This window comes from Trematomus bernacchii, unplaced genomic scaffold (genome assembly GCF_902827165.1).
Source record: "Trematomus bernacchii unplaced genomic scaffold, fTreBer1.1, whole genome shotgun sequence".
NCBI lineage: Eukaryota > Metazoa > Chordata > Actinopteri > Perciformes > Nototheniidae > Trematomus > Trematomus bernacchii.
Window position 1 is genome coordinate 17685212 of NW_022987973.1, and position 19538 is coordinate 17704749.

General features: G+C 41.3%; 1 protein-coding gene across 1 annotated transcript in view; it reads right to left on the reverse strand.

Annotated features, from left to right (window-relative positions):
• The window catches only part of kcna4 (potassium voltage-gated channel, shaker-related subfamily, member 4), a 48480-nt gene extending 37523 nt beyond the window's left edge, over positions 1–10957 (reverse strand). Inside the window, exon 1 of the mRNA XM_034117037.1 lies at positions 7795–10957. Coding sequence (XP_033972928.1) covers positions 8909–10957 — 2049 coding nt within the window. The 3' untranslated portion in view covers positions 7795–8908. The remainder of the gene's footprint in view (positions 1–7794) is intronic.
• Positions 10958–19538: the final 8581 nt, after the last annotated feature.

The window sequence follows — 19538 nt, forward strand, 5'->3', positions numbered from 1 at the left end:
TCTTGCATAAATAGTTCAGTCAAAAAGGGATGATGTGCACTGAATGGTTAATTGGCTGACATGCATTAAGCACCACATGTCACTATCCTGGCAACTCAACTGCTGTATCTTAAAAAACAACTTAAATCTAAGTGAATTTTGATTTTAAGAATAAATGACTCCTAAACATGTGTATGCCCTGACATACTATTATTGTGTTATAAGGTTGCTACAGCAAATGTGTTGGCAAATAGGTGCCTATTTATGCATCCAGGACAGCAGGGGCAACAATATGTTCCCACTGGAGTAATGTATCTGGCCACTTGATGAATTTGAGTCCAATGGTCACTGTCCTTTGCTCTGTATTAGTCTCCAATAACTCGGGACACATCTGATCTGGGTCTATAACTTTCTTTAGCTGGTTGTTTGCTTTGTCTCCTGTTTGTTGTCTGACAGGTATACACACTGAGGGTCAGAGACTGTCTGCTCTAAATAGGAATGATGAGAGCATGGAAACATATAATCAATGTGTAGCCTGTACATCCAAAACAATCAGCTGAAAGAGATACAGAGTTGTCCATAATGATCTGTACTTTGTATAATCATAAACATTCATTAATTGACACTATTCTTAAAGGGAAATAATAATATAAAACAGCACACTGCATCTTAAACAATTTCCTGTTTGTTTATGATAAATAAAAAGTAAACACATTTAGTTGTAAAGTTGGATGTGAAGTTATAAAAGTTAAGGCTGCGTGAGTGGCTGAAGCCTAATACAGCAGGCCAACATTAATCATGGAATTTGACACATCATTAGTCATCGCCTCTCTAAAGCCTACTCGTGTTATTTGTCCTACATTATTCAGCAGTTTATGTCCATTGAACAGATGTGTTGATGGAAAAAAGCTCCATGGTTTCTATACACTGACAGAAAGTTCAGTTTGGCTGTAATAACTGTGGACTGCAATTTAAATGAAAATGTGCCTTGCCATAACAAAAGAATACCAACTGCTCAAGTGCCACCTCACATCCAGACTGACCATTGAAGTATAATGTAGACATTAGACAATGACCTAATGTGAGCTCCCCCATCCCCATGTCATAAGGTTTGGTTTGTCCTACATGAGCCCTTGGTGCTCTGGAAAAGGAGAATTTGTCTGTTCTAATCTAATCACAAGTTATTTTTTGACAAACTGTTTTCATACACACTCTGCATATAACTGCAGGTCTGAAAACCACTGATCCAATTAGAGATTACGAAAACAAAGAGTGAAATCAAATGAATCCATAATGGAACAGCCATTTATTTTTTTAAATATTTAAACCTAAAATAAAGTCGTAAACTATTTATAGCCATGGATTTTGTTCAGTTATACTCTACAAATAGATTTCTGCTTTGATGAGACACACTAGTTCGACCACAATGACATTGACTAACATGACATTGCTTGTTCCTTATTCTCCAAGCCAATCCAGTTGCTGCGCTGTATGTGGCTGTATGTATACTTCCCCCAATGGTTCACAGGTCATATATTTCATAATTTAAAACTTTGAAAACAACACCTTAAGATCTTTTGGATAACTTTTTTCTACCCTTTTGACAAACTTGATTTCCTTTGCTGACCTCAACAACAAGCCAATCACAAAGATGTTCTCTATATGACCTACAATGACTAATATAATACTCAGTGTTCATTTTCAGTTTTTCTAACCTTTTTCTTAAGACTGGATTAAATTATAAAGTTCTTGATAATTTATGGGCGTTGGTACGTACATTAATATTGTACCTGGTAGGCATACATACATTTTGAACCACGAATCATGCCGTGGTTACTCTGGTTAATTGGTACAGGTCAAACCACATCCAGTTCACTCTCCATGGTTTTGTAGAAACATACCGATGTGTGTGAGTTATTCACACTGTGCGATCAGCATCTGTGGCCCCTCAAAAAGGTTTAGCAGGGCGCCGGCCCTCTGCTCACCAGCTCATCTTCACTACGAGCGGAAGAGAACACTTTTTTGTGGTTGAGCAGCTGCCCCATTTAATTAAATCTCAAGCTTGCTCATAAAAAGCTCCATCGCTGTGGGGTTTTAGGTAGCACTCTGAAAAATGACAGGGGGGGGTAAAAAGCCTAAACTTGATATGACAAATCTTTGAAATGCTTACCTTTCTCAATGCCATAACAAATGTGTAATCCTCTGTTGCCCCAGATTGTCAGCAAACTTAATCAACATTTTGACCACTTCTGTGTGTACTGCAGGTAAACTGACAGAGCAGTATACCTCATTATATTGTAAATAATGATCTATAAAGTCTTTCTAATTTGCATTTTGGAACCTCAAAAAACGAATTTCTTTTTTGAACATGTAACAACTAGTGTTTTTAACTGTAAGGCAATAGCATAAAAGCAGCTAATTTGTGTGGGTAGAGAAACCCAACACGTAGGCATATGTGTAATTAGCAATACAATCTACACGTCTAGAATGATGTAACATAATAAAGCCTGGGATTCTGTGGGATAGAGGGGATACAGAGGAGGGGGCAAAGAATCAGGTTGCTATTCTTCAATAGAGGCACATTATGTAACTGCTACATGGAAACCTGCACGAGCTGGTTTAAATTTACACTGGGGCTGTAATCCCAAGGGTGCTTTATTAACTGCTCCGTCAGCCTGGGCTGTGAACATGTTGTTAATCGTGGAAAATGGGAGGTGACAAACACAAACAAACACTTTGTCAAATACACTGTAGACCGTTAGGTCAACGGAAGGGCAAGTTGTCTAACTGTTTGTTACACTGCACATGTGCAAGTGGCAGACCAATCATTTCTTTAGACAATTCACACACAATCTCGGTCAGATAGAGATACACAAAAGCAGGCTTCTTTATCTAGTGTGGGATTTTGCTGACTGACATTTTAAATGGGACTGGTTTATCATGTTAAGTGGTAGCTAGCTTATTAAGAATCTCGATAAAAGAGTTTTGAAGATGCACTTGATGGTTTCAGACATGATGTTCTGCCAAATGATAGATAGCTACAAAAACAGGCAGAATGTCAGCATCCTCTTCAGTTGATAATGCACAACGAAATATGTTACAGAATTGCTCTTGTATTGCAGTGTAGAGCTAGGCCTTATGGTGAGAAAAAGTATGACATGGAAAATGTGACTTATGTATTTCTAATGCAAACCTGTTGGTCTACTTGGATTCAATTTGTTTTCGTATCTTCATATGGTATTTTTCACATTGAACGTTACAAGACTTAAATAATATAGGATGAACACTGACTGTTAGTACTTTCTGTTTGCAGTGTCCCAATAGACATCTGGTGGAACACATGGATACTAAAAGAAACAGAAAGATTTCAGGTAACTACTGCATGAAGTAGACTAGTTAGCTGGACATGCATGCAGCCTCATTTAGAACATACAAAAACATTTGATCAATTATCAACCTTTTTTGTGATTTTGGTTTAGAAAAACTCCTAAAATCCAAAGCTATGTGAGCTTTGTCCTATTCTGAATCTCTGTACTTGCTACTTTGGCTTTTGCACTCTCTTTCTCTGTTTTCTTTCACCAATCGTTTTGGACAGCAGCCTAACTGTAATCAGAGTCAAACTACAGTCTTCAATTAACATTGATTAATGAATTCTTTCCTCTTTGAACCATTAGTTAATGTTATTACAAGAAGGTAACTTAAGCAGGCTCATTTTTTAAAGGAACCACAATTACCATAAATACTGACAACAGCTGGGATTGTGTATTGTGTGTTGGCAACGGCCCCTTATCAGGCCTGATTAATGGATTGGCAGGACAGATGAATCGAGAAACGTTCCAGCCTCATGAAATTCAACTCACGATTTGTTCTTTCCTTTTCTTTTCTTTTCTTGCTTTGGTTACTTCCAAGGAAAATATTTTATCAGTGAGACATGATGTCTCATCTATGAATATATTATTTATTATAATTACTTACAACAGTACATGTAAGGTTCTTTACTCAAACAGGCGTCATTATGTTGTTCCATTCTATGGTATTTTGGTTGATGAATGATCTCTACACAAAATCATTACAATTATGGAAAAGGTACAAGCTGGATCAGTGGGAAAAATGTAAGAGCAAGAATAGCTTTCCTGCTTAAATTCTTAACATTTAACCATTTATTTTGTAGGCAGTAATGTGCTGATACAATGTTTAAAGGGGACGTGAACACATTATTGTGAGTATCTACAGTACATGTACGGCTTGAGAACTACCTTTGCAATTTTTTCTTGCAGGCCAATCAGAGCAGACTTCAGGCAATAACTAAAATGGAGCGTTTCAGACAGAGGTTAGTTAAAGGTATATTTAGACAGACAGTATGAAAATAATGTTTTGTTGAACATTCAATTGTGTAAACATGTTCGAGTAGAAATAATTCAGAACTTAGTTGAAAAGTGAAATATTGCACACCAACACAAATGCATTATTATCACAGAAACAACCTAAATGTCACTGTTAATTCTCACCTCTGGAAATAGAAGAATACTTTTCATCCCTTTGGATGCCACCTTTATGATCTGTGTTGCATGTGTTTCATGTCCTAGTAATACCAAGCATTTAAAGGCATTAACACAAGAACACATTATTAAAAAAAGAAAAAAAAAGCTTGTATGTGCTTTTGTTGGAAGTGCTGAAAAGTGTTTAAAGAAGACGGTGCATCTAAAATACGTAACTTTTTGGCAGTAAGAAGAGAACATTGAAACAAACATTCAGTTGCCAGTTTATTAAGTGCACCCAGCTAATACTAATCCAACGATATATAGTTAAAACAATGCAGAAAACCCCAAATTGTTTAGGTTTGTGATTTCCTTTTTACTGTTTTAATAATTTGAGCATTAATTAACCTTCATAAATGCAACCTTGATCGAGTCTCCTAATAACCATCCATTAAAACTCCAGCCTTTAAAAAAAGAAACAAAGTGCTCCAAAACTGAACATTAAAACATTAATGAAGGTAGAAGTGTTGCATTAGACTGCAATAGTTCTAAGTTGTTTGATGTCAAAGCCATAATTGCACATTGTCCGGCATCATCTTTACACTCTAATGGGTGCTGGTAAAATAGAGTGGAAACAGTAAACCCTTAAGGAGTCAAAATGATTATAAATGTGTTTGTCTGTCTTTATCTAGGCTCTTTGAAAAACTGGCAAACCGTTCATTCTTCCCTGCCTGTTGCCCAGTGCATGCTGGGATGTGCTCCAGTCTCCTGTGACCCTGAACAACAACAAGCAGATGTAGAAGATGGATGGATGTCTTGGCTGCAGGTAAGAGTCATTTTCCAAACAGCTAAATGAGCCATTTGTCTGCAGGGTCAGCAGTGACTCTGACCTCTGGTTATCAGCACAATTTGTCAATTTGTTATACAGAGCAGGAAGTTTCAATATAAGAGTCAACTGTCATTAAATCTGGACTGGAATGTAAGAAGCCGAATAATATCAATAAAGCATTTGTAAATGTTTTATGCCAGTGTGATAATCACAGTAGAAGCTCTGAATACTGGTCAGTGGCATTTAATCTACCAATACAAATATATATATGATTAACTCTGATGCTGTTCTTCATTTAGAAGTTGAGTCTTTTACCAGCTCATTTCCATTATAGCTATGTGAATAAGTTGCATGGCATACAGACGTGTATGTTGGTTGTCGTATGTTGGTATGCATGGATTCCAAAAGTGCAGAGAGAGGGTTAAGCCTGTGTCTGAAATAGCCACATCTTTGAACAATACTGGTCACACACACACACACACACACACACACACACACACACACACACACACACACACACACACACACACACACAGTATGTCAGTTAGTTTGTGATATGTTAAACGTATTCTTAAAGAATATGAATATATAATCTCATGTCTGCCATTTTGACTCTCATACAACAGGCAATATATTAAGTCTTCCTGCTAAAATAGTAAATATATTAGATAATAATACGTTGAATCCTTTACATTTTGTCAGACCGACAGTCTTGTAATTGTGCTTATATCTGATTATTGCAACAACAAAAAAAGTGTTTGATTCAAGATCAACAAAGTGATTGCCACAGTAGAACATGGGGCATTTGGGGACCCTGGACAGTTTTCCCAGGTAATTCAAGTCAATGTACCTATAACCATTAGAGTTCAATTTACAGAAAATGCCCATGTTATATAATGGGGGCTTGCAGCAACTGACCACACTGGAGAAGCTATAACCAGCACATGTTTTCAGTGACCTAAACGGTTGATCTCACTCTCCTCACTTGTACTATAATTACATAACCTAGTGTGACATTATGTACCGCACACTCACTTTCTTTCCACCTCTCCTCTGTGTCCTTTGACATGCATAGAATACCTTTTGAGAAATAACCATAAATAACTCTCACTTTGTCACATGGCCCGGCCATATGGTCTAAATCTGCACTACAAAGACTCGCCATGCATGTGACAATGAGACGCTATGAAGAGTCGGACCCATTCAGCTCTGTTCTGTGGCTCACGATGATACAGCCTGTTTTTCACAGTCGGCTCAGCAGCTAAAGGCCTAAGAATATGCCTGACCCACACTTTGCTTGAAAAAAAATCAGATTGCGCCTCTTGCCATAAGCCACATTATGTAAGTGTTAAATGTGAGGAATCAAGGAGTGTGTGTGTGTGTGTGTGTGTGTGTGTGTGTGTGGTGTGTGTGTGTGTGTGTGTGTGGTGTGTGTGTGTGTGTGTGTGTGTGTGTGTGTGTGTGTGTGTGTGTGTGTGTGTGTGTGTGTGTGTGTGTGTGTGTGTGTGTGTTCAGTTGTGAGAGCAGGTGTTGAAAATATCTTGTTGGAATAGTTCCTCTGAGGATATAAAAAACATGCAATAAATGATTATATGCAGATGCAGTGATAATGTGCTGAGGAATGCAGAAGAGCACTGATGAAAGGAGTAACGTGTACTAGTTTATTTAACTTTATTTATTCAATATATTCTGTGTCTTTTGTGATCCTATCTGTAAATCAGGTGACACCGTGAAGGATACACTTTGCACCAAGTTAAAATGTTTAGCTTTCAACATTTGAAATGAGAAGGGAGTTTAGGCTGATAAATGTAGTGAAACTACAAAATGTCCTGGCCCTATGTGACACAATGTCCTCATGCTACAGCTACACCTAATGTAAGGGTGAGAATACTTTCTTAACTTTAAATAAGATGACTACCAAGAGACAACATAAGGACACCTTAATAACAAATAAAATCTATTATTCTTTGATTTAAGTAATATCAACCGTATCCTTCATAGCAGGGTGTAAGCTCTTTACTTTTAAAGTTATAAAAAAATAAATCACTGCTGCATAAATTCAGACGCTATAAATGTTCCACAAAATCATTTGTGGTAAATCTTCCCTTGCCATAGGTCTGCAGCAGGCTGACCTGATGTCATCCTGTAGCGGATAATTACAGCTTTTATCATTATGAATGAGAAGGTGTTGGATTTGAGGCCTTAGTGTTGCATAAATGTGTTCAAGCCAAACATGATGACTGGATTGTGCGCCATATAAAGCCATAGTTCTACAGTATTACGCATGAGTAATCATGCGTTCTTTCTTTGGTCTAGGGGACAATCAAGTGTTGAAAATAAATGTTGAGTGAGATGCCTCTAAATATTCGCTATGAGCTGATACATATAGTGAGTGATGCATTCATTGTTTTTATCCAAAATGTCTCCATATTTTCAGGGGCATTATTGACTATCTCTTTCATGTAGTTGTTTTCACCATCACTGTCACACAAAGTGCAGGCTACATACCTTGGAAGACATCCACATCTCGGTGATCCTCTGAGCAAGAAGATAATCATAGTCCTCTTGAGAAAATAAAATATTTTGTGCACAAAGTCCAGGGGACAGGAAAGGAAGTTGCTCGCAAACTCCCCTTCGAGGAGTTTCCACATTAGAGTTGGTTTTGCTATAGCTTTCCATCTACGTCCGTGTAAAGGGATATTGTCATTTTGAGGTGGTTTAAATGAAACTGGGGATACTGTTGTCGCCAAGGCTCCAAGCCTGTCCTTACATAACCTGGCAGGGCAAGTCATTTCTCCAGCCTTTTTCTAACTCTGATATTTCCTGTGCTTAGCTCTCATTGTGGGTCAACAACACAAGGCTTTTTATGGAAAAGCATATTTATGTAATGTAATACAAATAATTCTAGCCCTGGGTTATTTGATGTCTGGTAAATGCTATGTTTTAATGAGCTTTTTGTTCATACTAAGAGTTGGAGCAGTAACAAAAGTATTTTATCTATCCCAGGCTTTTCCTTTCTTAGAGTCCAATTTGTATTGGCAGAGTATGAAATAGGTTATTAATAACCTTAGTTTGCCTCTTAAAGGAAGTTACTCAAACATTCTTCATCTAAGTGGTCAGAGGATGACTCAATTAATGTCATTTGCATGGCCTACAGTTTCTGTCTCTGAAATAAAAATCAACCTAACCCAGCGCAAATTCTACATAGTGCAAACAAATGTTAACTTTATTGCATAACAGCAAAACGATCGTCCCTACCTTTATACTGACAGATAAAACTGATAAAGTGCGAATGCATAGCCTGTCTTGTCTAGACTTTTAATTTATGACAGATTTGGAAGCCCGAAGTTTAGACAAAATAATTATTAATTAATTAGCCCATTAGGCAAATATTCATCATAATTGTTCCTAAAGGTTAAGGAGAGGGAGAAACCATCGTTGTGAGATGGAGATAATGAAACATTATAATCTTCCAATTGGTGACCTGTGAACGAGTGTTAAGTGTGTATGTTTTGTGTGCGTACAACGTGTGTCATGGGGACCACCTGCTTATAGGCAAACAGTATCTTATAGGGCGTAATCTTCTTTAGGAAAAAATGGTAAAACAAAATTATACTTGTAATCACACGTCAGTCTGTATGGATTTTGAGTTAGTACTGTTTCTCCTGCCTATGTCTGTGCCGTTTCCTTTACTGGGGCTCTTGTCCAGCCCGCAAAGAGACTCCGTGACCCCCTCCTCCATCTCCATATAATCCGCTTTGTCCCCCTGCGTGGAGCCAGAAGGCGAGCCTTTACACTTCCTTAAAAAGTCCGGGAAATACGGGCAGCCCGGGGGCAAGCTCTCCACCACCGGCGCCTGGTCCTCGTTATCCGTCTCCCTGTGGTAAAAGTAGTTGAAGTTGGACACTATGACCGGCACCGGGAGCGCGATGGTTAACACGCCAGCTATCGCACAGAGGGAGCCTACTATCTTCCCACCGACAGTGATGGGCTTCATGTCCCCGTAGCCCACCGTGGTCATGGTCACCACGGCCCACCAGAACGCGTCGGGGATGCTCGTGAACTGCGAGGAGGGCTCGTCCGCCTCTGCGAAGTACACCGCGCTGGAGAACAGGATGACACCGATGACCAGGAAGAAAATGAGGAGGGCCAGCTCCCTCATGCTGGCGCGCAGAGTGTGGCCCAGGATCTGCAGCCCCTTGGAGTGCCGGGACAGCTTGAAGATGCGGAACACCCGGACCAGACGGATTATTCTCAGGATGGCAAAACTCATCGCCTGCTGCCCGTTTTCTTGGTGCTGCGCCAGGTCCGTGCCGAGAGTTATGAAATAAGGCAAAATGGATACAATGTCTATTGTGTTCATAATGTTTTTAAAGAAAACCGGTTTGCTCGGACACGCAAAGAAGCGCACTGTAATCTCAAAGGAAAACCAGATGATGCAAACCGTTTCCACGATGAAAAACGGGTCGTTGAAAGGAGTAAATCCGTGATCAGGTTGAGTGGAGTTGAGTCGTGGCTGTAGATACTCTTTTTCATCCCTGAACTCCGGCAGCGTCTCCATGCAGAAAATGACAATAGAAATGACTATAACCAGCACGGACACCACCGCTATCCCCCTGGCAGGGCTCGAGCTCTCCGGATACTCAAACAGCAGCCAAATTTGGCGCTTGAACTCGTCCTCCGGCAGAGGTTTTTCCTCTTCTTTCACAAAACCCTCATCCTCCCGAAACTTGAGTATTGCCTCTTCCCCGAGCTCATAAAACTTCACCTCCTCGGAGAAAATGTCAAATGGGACGTTTGCGGGTCTTTTCAAACGCCCCCCTGACTGGTAATAGTAAAGAATTGCGTCAAAGCTCGGTCGGTTCCGGTCGAAGAAGTATTCGTTCCTCAGCGGGTCGAAGTACCTGATTCGCCTGTCAGGGTCTCCCAGGAGCGTGTCCGGGAACTGAGCGAGAGTCTTGAACTGAGTTTCAAACTTCAGCCCCGACACGTTGATGACCACTCTCTCGCAGCAGCCGCACTCGTTGTAAACATTTTCGTATCCGGACTGAGGACGCCTGTCAGTGAGCGAAACGGTCTCCTCATCATCCATGTTACACAGAAAGCTGGACCTCTTGCTAACCCGGTCCTCCTCTTCCTCCTCCTCCTCTTCCTCCTCTTCCTCCTCTATCATCATGTCCTCCTCGGATCCGAGCAGCGCCAGCTCCGAGTGGCGCAGGTCCCCGCCGAGAGTCGTCCGGTTGTGTCTCCAGCGTCCGACGCCGCGCTGCTTTTTCCGCTCTCTGAGAACCCTGTGCTGCTGCTCGGGGTCCTGCTGGTGCTGTGGCGGCTGCGAAGAGGAAGAGGAGGAGGAAGAGGAGGAGGAGGGGCGCGAGGCGGTACCGCCGCTGCTGATGTTGGCGTTCGTGGAGGAGGCGGCGCGAGACTGATGCTGGCGGTTGTTAAGGAGATGAGCGCTCGAGGAGGAGGTGGACTCCCCCACGCCGTCCCCAGCACCTCCACCAACACCACCTCCTTCCTCCGCACCGGACCCACCTTCAGTAGCCGCCGTTCCCGACTGGGCAGCCTGGCGCTCCCTCTCGCGCTCCTTCTCCCGTGCGCGAGCTTGGGCATATCCGTAAGGCAGGTGACTATTGCACCCGCCGTCCGCACCCACCATGGCAAACTCCATCTTGAGTCAACGAGCGGTTCGGTCCGTGAGCTAGAGTGACCGCCTCGGGGCGATGTGGAAGGAGGCCAGAGGATAAAAGTTGCAGCTCGGCGCGCGCAGAGAGAGAAAATGAGACATCAACCGGTTCGACCAATCAGTTGTGAATGTGAGAAAGTCAGAATAACAAACACACCTCACATAGGTCCATGTTGAGAGCAGTCCATGTGGCTAATAACGTGATAGGGGGCATTGATCAGCCTATCTTCCCGTTTAGGTACTGGCCCCCAATATGTTATGACATCATTACCATATCCAAAAAACGTGAGGGCCGGTGACAAAGCCTGTTACGCAGGCGCTCTGTTGCAAACTTGCAGCGCCCTTTATTTGTTCGGCATTATTAATCACCAAGTCAACAAGCTACAACCAAAGCAGTCTCTCCTCGGTTTATCCGGTGCCCATCAGGTGGTTAAATTATCCACGACCGCGGCTTGCGCCCAAATGCGTCTCTTGATTATCCGTGGTCACTCCTGGTTGCCATTTTATGTGATAAAAAAACAACTGAATTTGCTGGTATATTGTATAGCTCCAGTGAATCTGAAGGACTTTATTTCGCCGACGCTCCCTGGAGCTGCGAGGAAAAAGACAAGAGAGCATAGCAGTTGGTTTAAGCAAAACAAATGATTAATTCACATATGTCCGTTGTTTTGGCGACTCCATAGTCCAGGATATAACGCATGTTTTGCAATAAAAGGGTGGTAAACTTAATTGGCATAATATAATTATAGTGTTTTATTTTTTATGAATTAGCTGGGGTTTATTATCATTGAGTAGCATGGAGGTAAGCTTTCGGAAATGAATGCATTTAGGTTGAGAACTGACATAACGCATGACATTTCCTGCTTATTAAAATAGCCTCCATTCATTCTCACATTTATACTTACATGTTAAAAGGGGCCAAACGAAATCGCCTTAGCCCCCCCTCAAACAAATCTGGTGGAGGAGGAGGAGGGGGAGGAAGGCTAGGTGAGGATGCAGTTCTTCGTTTCTGCCCAAATTCACGTCTTGATTTCGGGGGTAATTTCACAAATCCTTCGTTATATCCAACCAGCGAATATATCATCCACTCTATACATCCGTGCTCTGACGCACTCCGAGGAGGACACTTTTTGGCTGTGTCTCGACGTCTGCTCTCAATTCAACAGGATCTAACGCCACTTTAGCCCCCGTTTCTGCTGCATCGTTCCCAGTGTGCCGGCAGCAATTATGATTGGAAAAAATAAAAAAAACAGAAGCAGGTGTGCAATCAGCGAGTTGGCATCAATGACAGCTCCACACGGTCACGGCGTAAAGATGTGATGGTGGGTAAAAGTTTACCTTCACACAGGCGAGGGGAAATGGCCCCATGGTGGAGTCTGAGCATCACACATCTGTCTGTCTGCCGCTGTTGCCCTACCTATACTCCGGTATCCCTCCCATTGTGTGTGTGTGTGTGTGTGTGTGCGCGTGTGTGTGCGTGCACGTGTGTGTGCGTGCACGTGTGTGTAAGTGTGTGTGATGCTGGAGAGCTTCGGTGAGAAAGTCGTTGGTGTACCGCAGCGCATGCAGGCGGTGCTCGGTCCTCCCCCAGTGGACGCAGCCGGTCACTGCGCACCGTGCTGCAGTCTCACACCCGAGCCTCCATGCCCTTCATCTCCACTGCTGGGTGGCAACCGGTGTCCTTACCCCGAAATGTAATCCATTACTATCCATCCATTCCTAAAGTAACGTAGATACGTGTACAGCGTAAAACGAAGTACATTTGCCAACAATTGAATCTATTCTCCCAATTTAACAAAACAATTGTAGTTATTTCTCCTTTAGAAATAGGAAGAAAATTCCTGCATGTTTTAGTATTGCTCATAAGAGTTTTTGGAACACTTTTTTTTCTATCTTTTCATCAATTTTACCCATTAAGAAAAACCCATGAATATATTTTACCTTAATCTTCACACGTCTGGGTATCACAGTTTACATTCAGAATATGTAAATCATTGGAAGTATTTAATCCTGAAATTATTATTCCCCCAATGACACATCATAGATGTTTAACTCCATGTTTTACAAACATTACAAAAATGTAAATTTGTCTTAAATGTCCTTCATGGGTTAACAGGACAGCTAAACATCATTATTGTCCAGTGTTTCTGCAACCCCTTCATCGGAGCACTTCAAAGTGAATGGCTACGGATGCCATGTATTCATTCTTTATCTTTCCCTGCGTCCCAGTTTTTGTCAATAGAAATCAGATGGAAAACCACAGAGTTGTTGCAGGGGAACATTCATTAACCAACATTAATTAACTCTAAGGAAGTACTTATTGTGTGATGTATCCCTCCTAAATCAACAGTCCCTGATTCAAGAGTCACCTACGAACAACAAACCTTAAAAACGTGGAATAAGAACTCTTAATGCAGAGTTAAGCACCGGACAATCACTAAATTGAAGTCAATCATGATTCCTAACCTGTAAGAGGTTTGTTTACATCATTAATCTTAAAGCTGCAGTGTGTAACTTTTGTTTCCCCCATCTGGCAGTGGCAGTAATTTCCATATAGGACAAAGCAGCAGCTCAGAGTGTGGTAGAAGTTACGTTTCTGGATTGGATTATACCAGCATTGATCATGACAACAACAACATCTAATATCTAGGTGACTATCCACGGGCCAAACACATTGATTTACATTGTTTGTTCCAGGTTCGATTCTGGAATAATGTATCATATTTTGAAGATTAGTCTAAGATTTACAGGCTAGTACATTTTAGCCGAACCTTGTGAGTGCTTGGTATGAAGAAGTATGAAGGCTTCAAAAATATTCTGAAGAAAAACAGATGTTTTTACTGTTGGCCCTTCCTTGAGGAATCAGAAATGAATGTAGTCTTTAAAAACGTTTTTTAAACTTTAAGAACCAGACATTGCAGCCCCTGGTGATGTATCCGTTGAGTCAAAGTTATTGATCAGCCCCCTATTGCCACCACAGATTTATTTGGATCGTTTTGCGCTATGGGACAGTAAAGTTCTTATTCATTGCCCCTTTGAAACCTCCCAGGTTTAATTTAATTGTTTGGATAATTAGTTTTTCTGCAGGTATACCACCACAAGCCTGGTGCTGGGATACACAGCAATCAGTTGCTATGGCCTATTCAATCCAGTGTGTTTGACTCCAAAACTCTAATGAGGACAAGAACAGCCTGTTATTCCAGAGCAGAACACTGATGCAATATCCCTCTAAGGAATCCTAATCATTCCCTCAGGTGTTTCTGAAATCTCTAGTTGTAATATTCCTGTAGGGATGTTTTTGGTTGCCTCTGCTTCTTTTTCTTAAGAGGACATTTTAACAAAATGTAAAATCCAATGCGGAGGCTTTTGCTTGTGAAATAATCAGTGCCGCTGACAGTGCACATATCACTGTTTTTCTTTTAAAGAGCTCGTATTCAATTTGGCGTCTCTGTATTTTATACTTAGCTAAGACATAAGAAGAACTCTTTTAGTCTGCAGAACATGTAGGCAACCGCAACCACACGCACGCACGCACGCACGCACACACAGACACACACCACACACACAGAGATCCTGCACACTCCTTTTGCAGTTCATTGAGCATCCACCTCAGTCAGCACCAGGGGGAGATGTGAGGTCAGTATTGATAAGAGGTGCTAGAGTGAGGATAGAGGGCACCTTATTACACACACGTTTAGGTGCACTTTGAACTGATGCCAGAGCTGCAACACAGCTGCATCAGCTGACACACCCTCGAAGTATCTTATAGAAACATACACAGTGAACAAACCAGTATACTCAATTCAATCAACTATTTAATTATTTATAATTAAAGTAAGTACTTTTACCCATGAAAATGATTATGAATAATGTCAAAATGTGTTCCCTTTGTGTTATAGCTGATGAGGTCAGAGAAGTTTGAGTTTTGTCACCAAAGTGTAAAAGTTATTATTTGAACAATAACTTCCTAAAAGGACTCACCCAAAAATATTTTATTTTTCTCCTACCTTGAGTTTTATTTATCAATCTAGATATTTTTGGTGTTAGATGTCAGTGTTGGAGCCCCACAATTAATTTCATTCTGTTATAATGTAGCTCGGAAATGTAGTGAACATGAATATCATAAGATCACAATTAACTTTTGACCTGCAATGATCTTTTCTGCAAATATAAAAAGAAAAAGCAATATAAAGAGTTGCCCCTTCTAAATTGTCTTTGCTGACCTCTAGTGGTTGAATGTCTCACCTTGCTGCAGTGATCTACAGGTGACATCACTACCAGAGGCCTGTACTAAGAAGCCGGATTTTCGTTTAGCGAGCTAACTTCAGGGAAAACTCGGGGTTTCCGGTCCTACGACGCTGGTTCTCTTTTTAGCGGGCTAGATCTCCATGGTAACTTATGCTGAGCTTCTAACCTGAGGCCTGTACTACGAATCTAGTTCAACATATCCTGGATATGTTTGAGTTAGCCGGTTGACCTAATCCAAAACAAACGCGCTCTCGCTAAACTGTCTTACGACGCAGGTTATCAACTCGATCGCTCAAGCCAGTCGTACCTACCTACCTACGTATCTAGTTAGGTGCGCGTTCACATAAAAGGGGTGGTATTTGGAGCGATCGACCAATCACAAACATGGACAAGCAGACACTGACAGCGCAACGCGTATACTTCCTGAATGAAAAGTCAACTATAATATTAGACAAATATGAAGACGTTAAACTTTAAACATCCATGACTTAAACACTTTATCCAGGATAAAAGCCACATAGTTGCAGCTGCAAGGTGAATACAGCTGGTAAAAGAAAAAGTGTTTGAATGCGTTCATTAACAGGTTTATGATATCACTGCTGCCCCGTCTAAGACACGAGTGGATCTGACTTTAATTACATTTGACTCGAGTGTTTCGTCAACTTAATGTGTTGCTTAAAATAATACTTCTGCATACAGTATGTGACACTGTAAGTGTTGCACGGCCAGATACGGCTCAAGAAGCTGACTCAGATAAGGAAATATATGATACATTATGATGTGATATGAATGATAATGAGACACATCGACATCTGCTCTCACAGTGCCGCGGACTGTACGTACTGTTACTTTGATCCGGTTACTTATGTTGTGGCAGATATTTAAGTAAGCTTTCTTAACGCTAATGTTATATTAGTCAGATTGCTCTAAAGATGGGAGGGGATATTCTATTCATTTTCACGTTCACACACTCGGTGATTTTGGCCGGCCGTCTTTCCTGCAACGGCAGTTCAAACTGTATTTCCTTTATCCTGTAATATGACTTGATCGCTTTAAACTCCGCACACTGAGCTCTGATTGGTCAGCAGGCAGTGCTTTCACTGAGTTGATCTCTTATCCTGCAACCTAACCTGCTCCGGAGCAGGCTAGCCGTTCAGCATAAGTTACCGTGGAGATCTAGCCCGCTAAGAAGTGAACCAGCGTCGTAGGACCGGAAATCCAGAGTTTTCCCTGAAGTTAGTCCGCTAAGCGAAAATCCTGCTTCGTAGTACAGAGGCCAGGGGGGTATACTACGAATCTAGTTCAACATATCCTGGATATGTTTGAGTTATCCGGTTGACTAAATCCAAAAAAAAAACGCTCTCGCTAAACGGTCCTACGACGCTGGCTATCAACTCGATCGCTCAAGCCAGCCTTTTCCTATCTAGTTAGGTGCGCGTTCACATAAAAGGGGTGGTATTTGGAGTGTTCGACCAATCACAAACATGGACAAGCCGTGTACTGACAGCGCAGCGCGTCATATATTTCCTGAATGAAAAGTCAACTAATATTAGACAAATATGAAGACGTTAAACTTTAAACATCCATGACTTAAACACTTTATCCAGGATAAAAGCCACATAGCTGCACCTGCAAGGTGAATACTGCTGGTAAAAGAAAAAGTGTTTGAATGCGTACATTAACAGGTTTATGATATCACTGCCCCGTCTAAGACACGAGTGGATCTGACTTTAATTACATTTTACTCGAGTGTTTCGTCAACTTAATGTGTTGCTTAAAATAATACTTCTGCATACAGTAGGCTATGTGACACTGTGAGTGTTGCACGCCAGATACGGCTCAAGAAGCTGACTCAGATAAGGAAATATATGATACATTATGATGTGATATCATGTGATATGAATGATAATGGGACACATCGCCATCTGCACTCACAGTGCCGCGGACTGTAGGCTACGTAATGTTACTTTGATCCGGTTACTTATGTTGTGGCAGATATTTAAGTAAGCTTTCTTAATGCTAATGTTATAATAGTCAGATTGCTCTGAAGATGGGAGGTGATATTCTATTAATTTTCACGCTCACACAGTCGGTGATTTTGGCCGGCCGTCTTTCCAGCAACGGCAGTTTAAACTGTATTTCCTTTCTCCTCCTGTCATATGAATTGATCGCTTTAAACTCCGCACACTGAGCTCTGATTGGTCAGCAGGCAGTGCTTTTATCCTGGAACCTATCCTGCTCCGGAGGATAGCCGTTCAGAATAAGTTATCTAGCCCGCTAAAAAGTGAACCAGCTTCGTAGGACCGGAAACCCCTGAAGTTAGCTTGCTAAACGAAAATCTTGATTCGTAGTATACCCCCCTGTACTACGAAGCCGGATTTTCTCTTAGCTGCGCTGTCAGTACGCGGCTTGTCCATGTTTGTGATTGGTCGATCGCTCCAAATACCAGCCCTTTTATGTGAACCTAACTAGATAGGGTACGGCTGGCTTGAGCGATCCACTTGATAACCCGCGTCGTAGGACAGTTTAGCGAGAGCGCGTTTGTTTTGGATTAGGTCAACCGGCTAACTCAAACATATCCAGGATATGTTGAACTAGATTTGTAGTACAGGCCTCAGGCCTCTGGTCCGGAGCAGGTTAGGTTGCAGGCTAAGAGATCAACTCAGTGAAAGCACCGCCTGCTGACCAATCAGAGCTCATTGTGCGGAGTTTAAAGCGATCAAGTCATATTACAGGAGAAAGGAAATACAGAAATACTGCCGTTGCTGGAAAGACGGCCGGCAAAAATCACCGACTGTGTGAACGTGAACATTAATAGAATATCACCTCTCATCTTCAGAGCAATCTGACTATTATAACATTAGCGTTAAGAAAGCTTACTTAAATATCTGCCACAACATAAGTAACCGGATCAGAGTAACATTAAGTACAGTCCGCGGCACTGTGAGTGCAGATGTCGATGTGTCCCATTATCATTCACATCATATCACATCACATCACATCATAATGTATCATATATTTCCTTATCTGAGTCAGCTTCTTGAGCCGTATCTGGCCGTGCAACACTCACAGTGTCACATACTGTATGCAGAAGTATTATTTTAAGCAACACATTAAGTTGACGAAACACTCGAGTCAAATGTAATTAAAGTCAGATCCACTCGTGTCTTGGACGGGGCAGTGATATCATAAACCTGTTAATGTACGCATTCAAACACTTTTTCTTTTACCAGCTGTATTCACCTTGCAGGTGCAGCTTTTATCCTGGATAAAGTGTTTTTAAGTCATGGATGTTTAAAGTTTAACTTCTTCATATTTGACTAATATTAAAGTTCACTTTTCATTCAGGAATGCGCTGTCAGTACGCTTGTCCATGTTTGTGATTGGTCGAATGCTCCAAATACCACCCCTTTCATGTGAACGCGCACCTAACTAGATAGGACACGGCTGGCTTGAGCAATCCACTTGATAACCCGCGTCGTAGGACCGTTTAGTGAGAGCGCGTATGTTTTGGATTAGGCCAACCGGCTAACTCAAACATATCCAGGTTATGTTGAACCGGCTTCGTAGTACAGTCCTCAGGTATGGCTGCAGGTGAAACAAATAACAAAAACATTTTAACAGGATCAAAGAGAAGGCAGTTTGTCTGTTAAATGGGAACTCCACGAATATGAAACAGCAAAGTTATACTATGTGAAAAACGTTTTGTATATCTCACTGTAACTGTCCACAATCCTCAAAAGACATCACTTGAGTCTGTGTTGCTTTCAGAGGGTTGTAACATTTAGACCCTAATACACTTAAATACTACTATTTAAATTAATTAATACAATTTAAGAATATCAGAAGTATAAAATATGGCAGAAGTGTTTAATGACTTTTTTAAAAAGCGTGAGTGGGTTTGCATTGGGGAAAATCGTTGTATATATGTTTTTTCAATCCTGGCTAAAGCCCTATTTTTAATACCACAGCAAGTATGTTCTGAATGATGTGATCGTAAGATATTGAACAAACAATAAAACACAGATATGCTAATGAAATACATAAAACAACAGATCTGAAATGATATATGAAGAGACAACAGAGGAGGAATAATCAGTAGTCGATACACAAACACACCTACCACCTACATCCAGGCACAAACATCCAGTTTGTCAACAAACAAAGGTCCTGTCCTTGGCAGCGATGTGGAGGCGTTTGTATAGACCTGATGTACGCAGGGGGAAATGGGAGGGGGGGTGCAGGTTGTTGGGGCCTCAGTGGGTGTTTTTGCACTCGACACAACCAGCCTTATGCAGCAAGATTCTGTATAATGTAT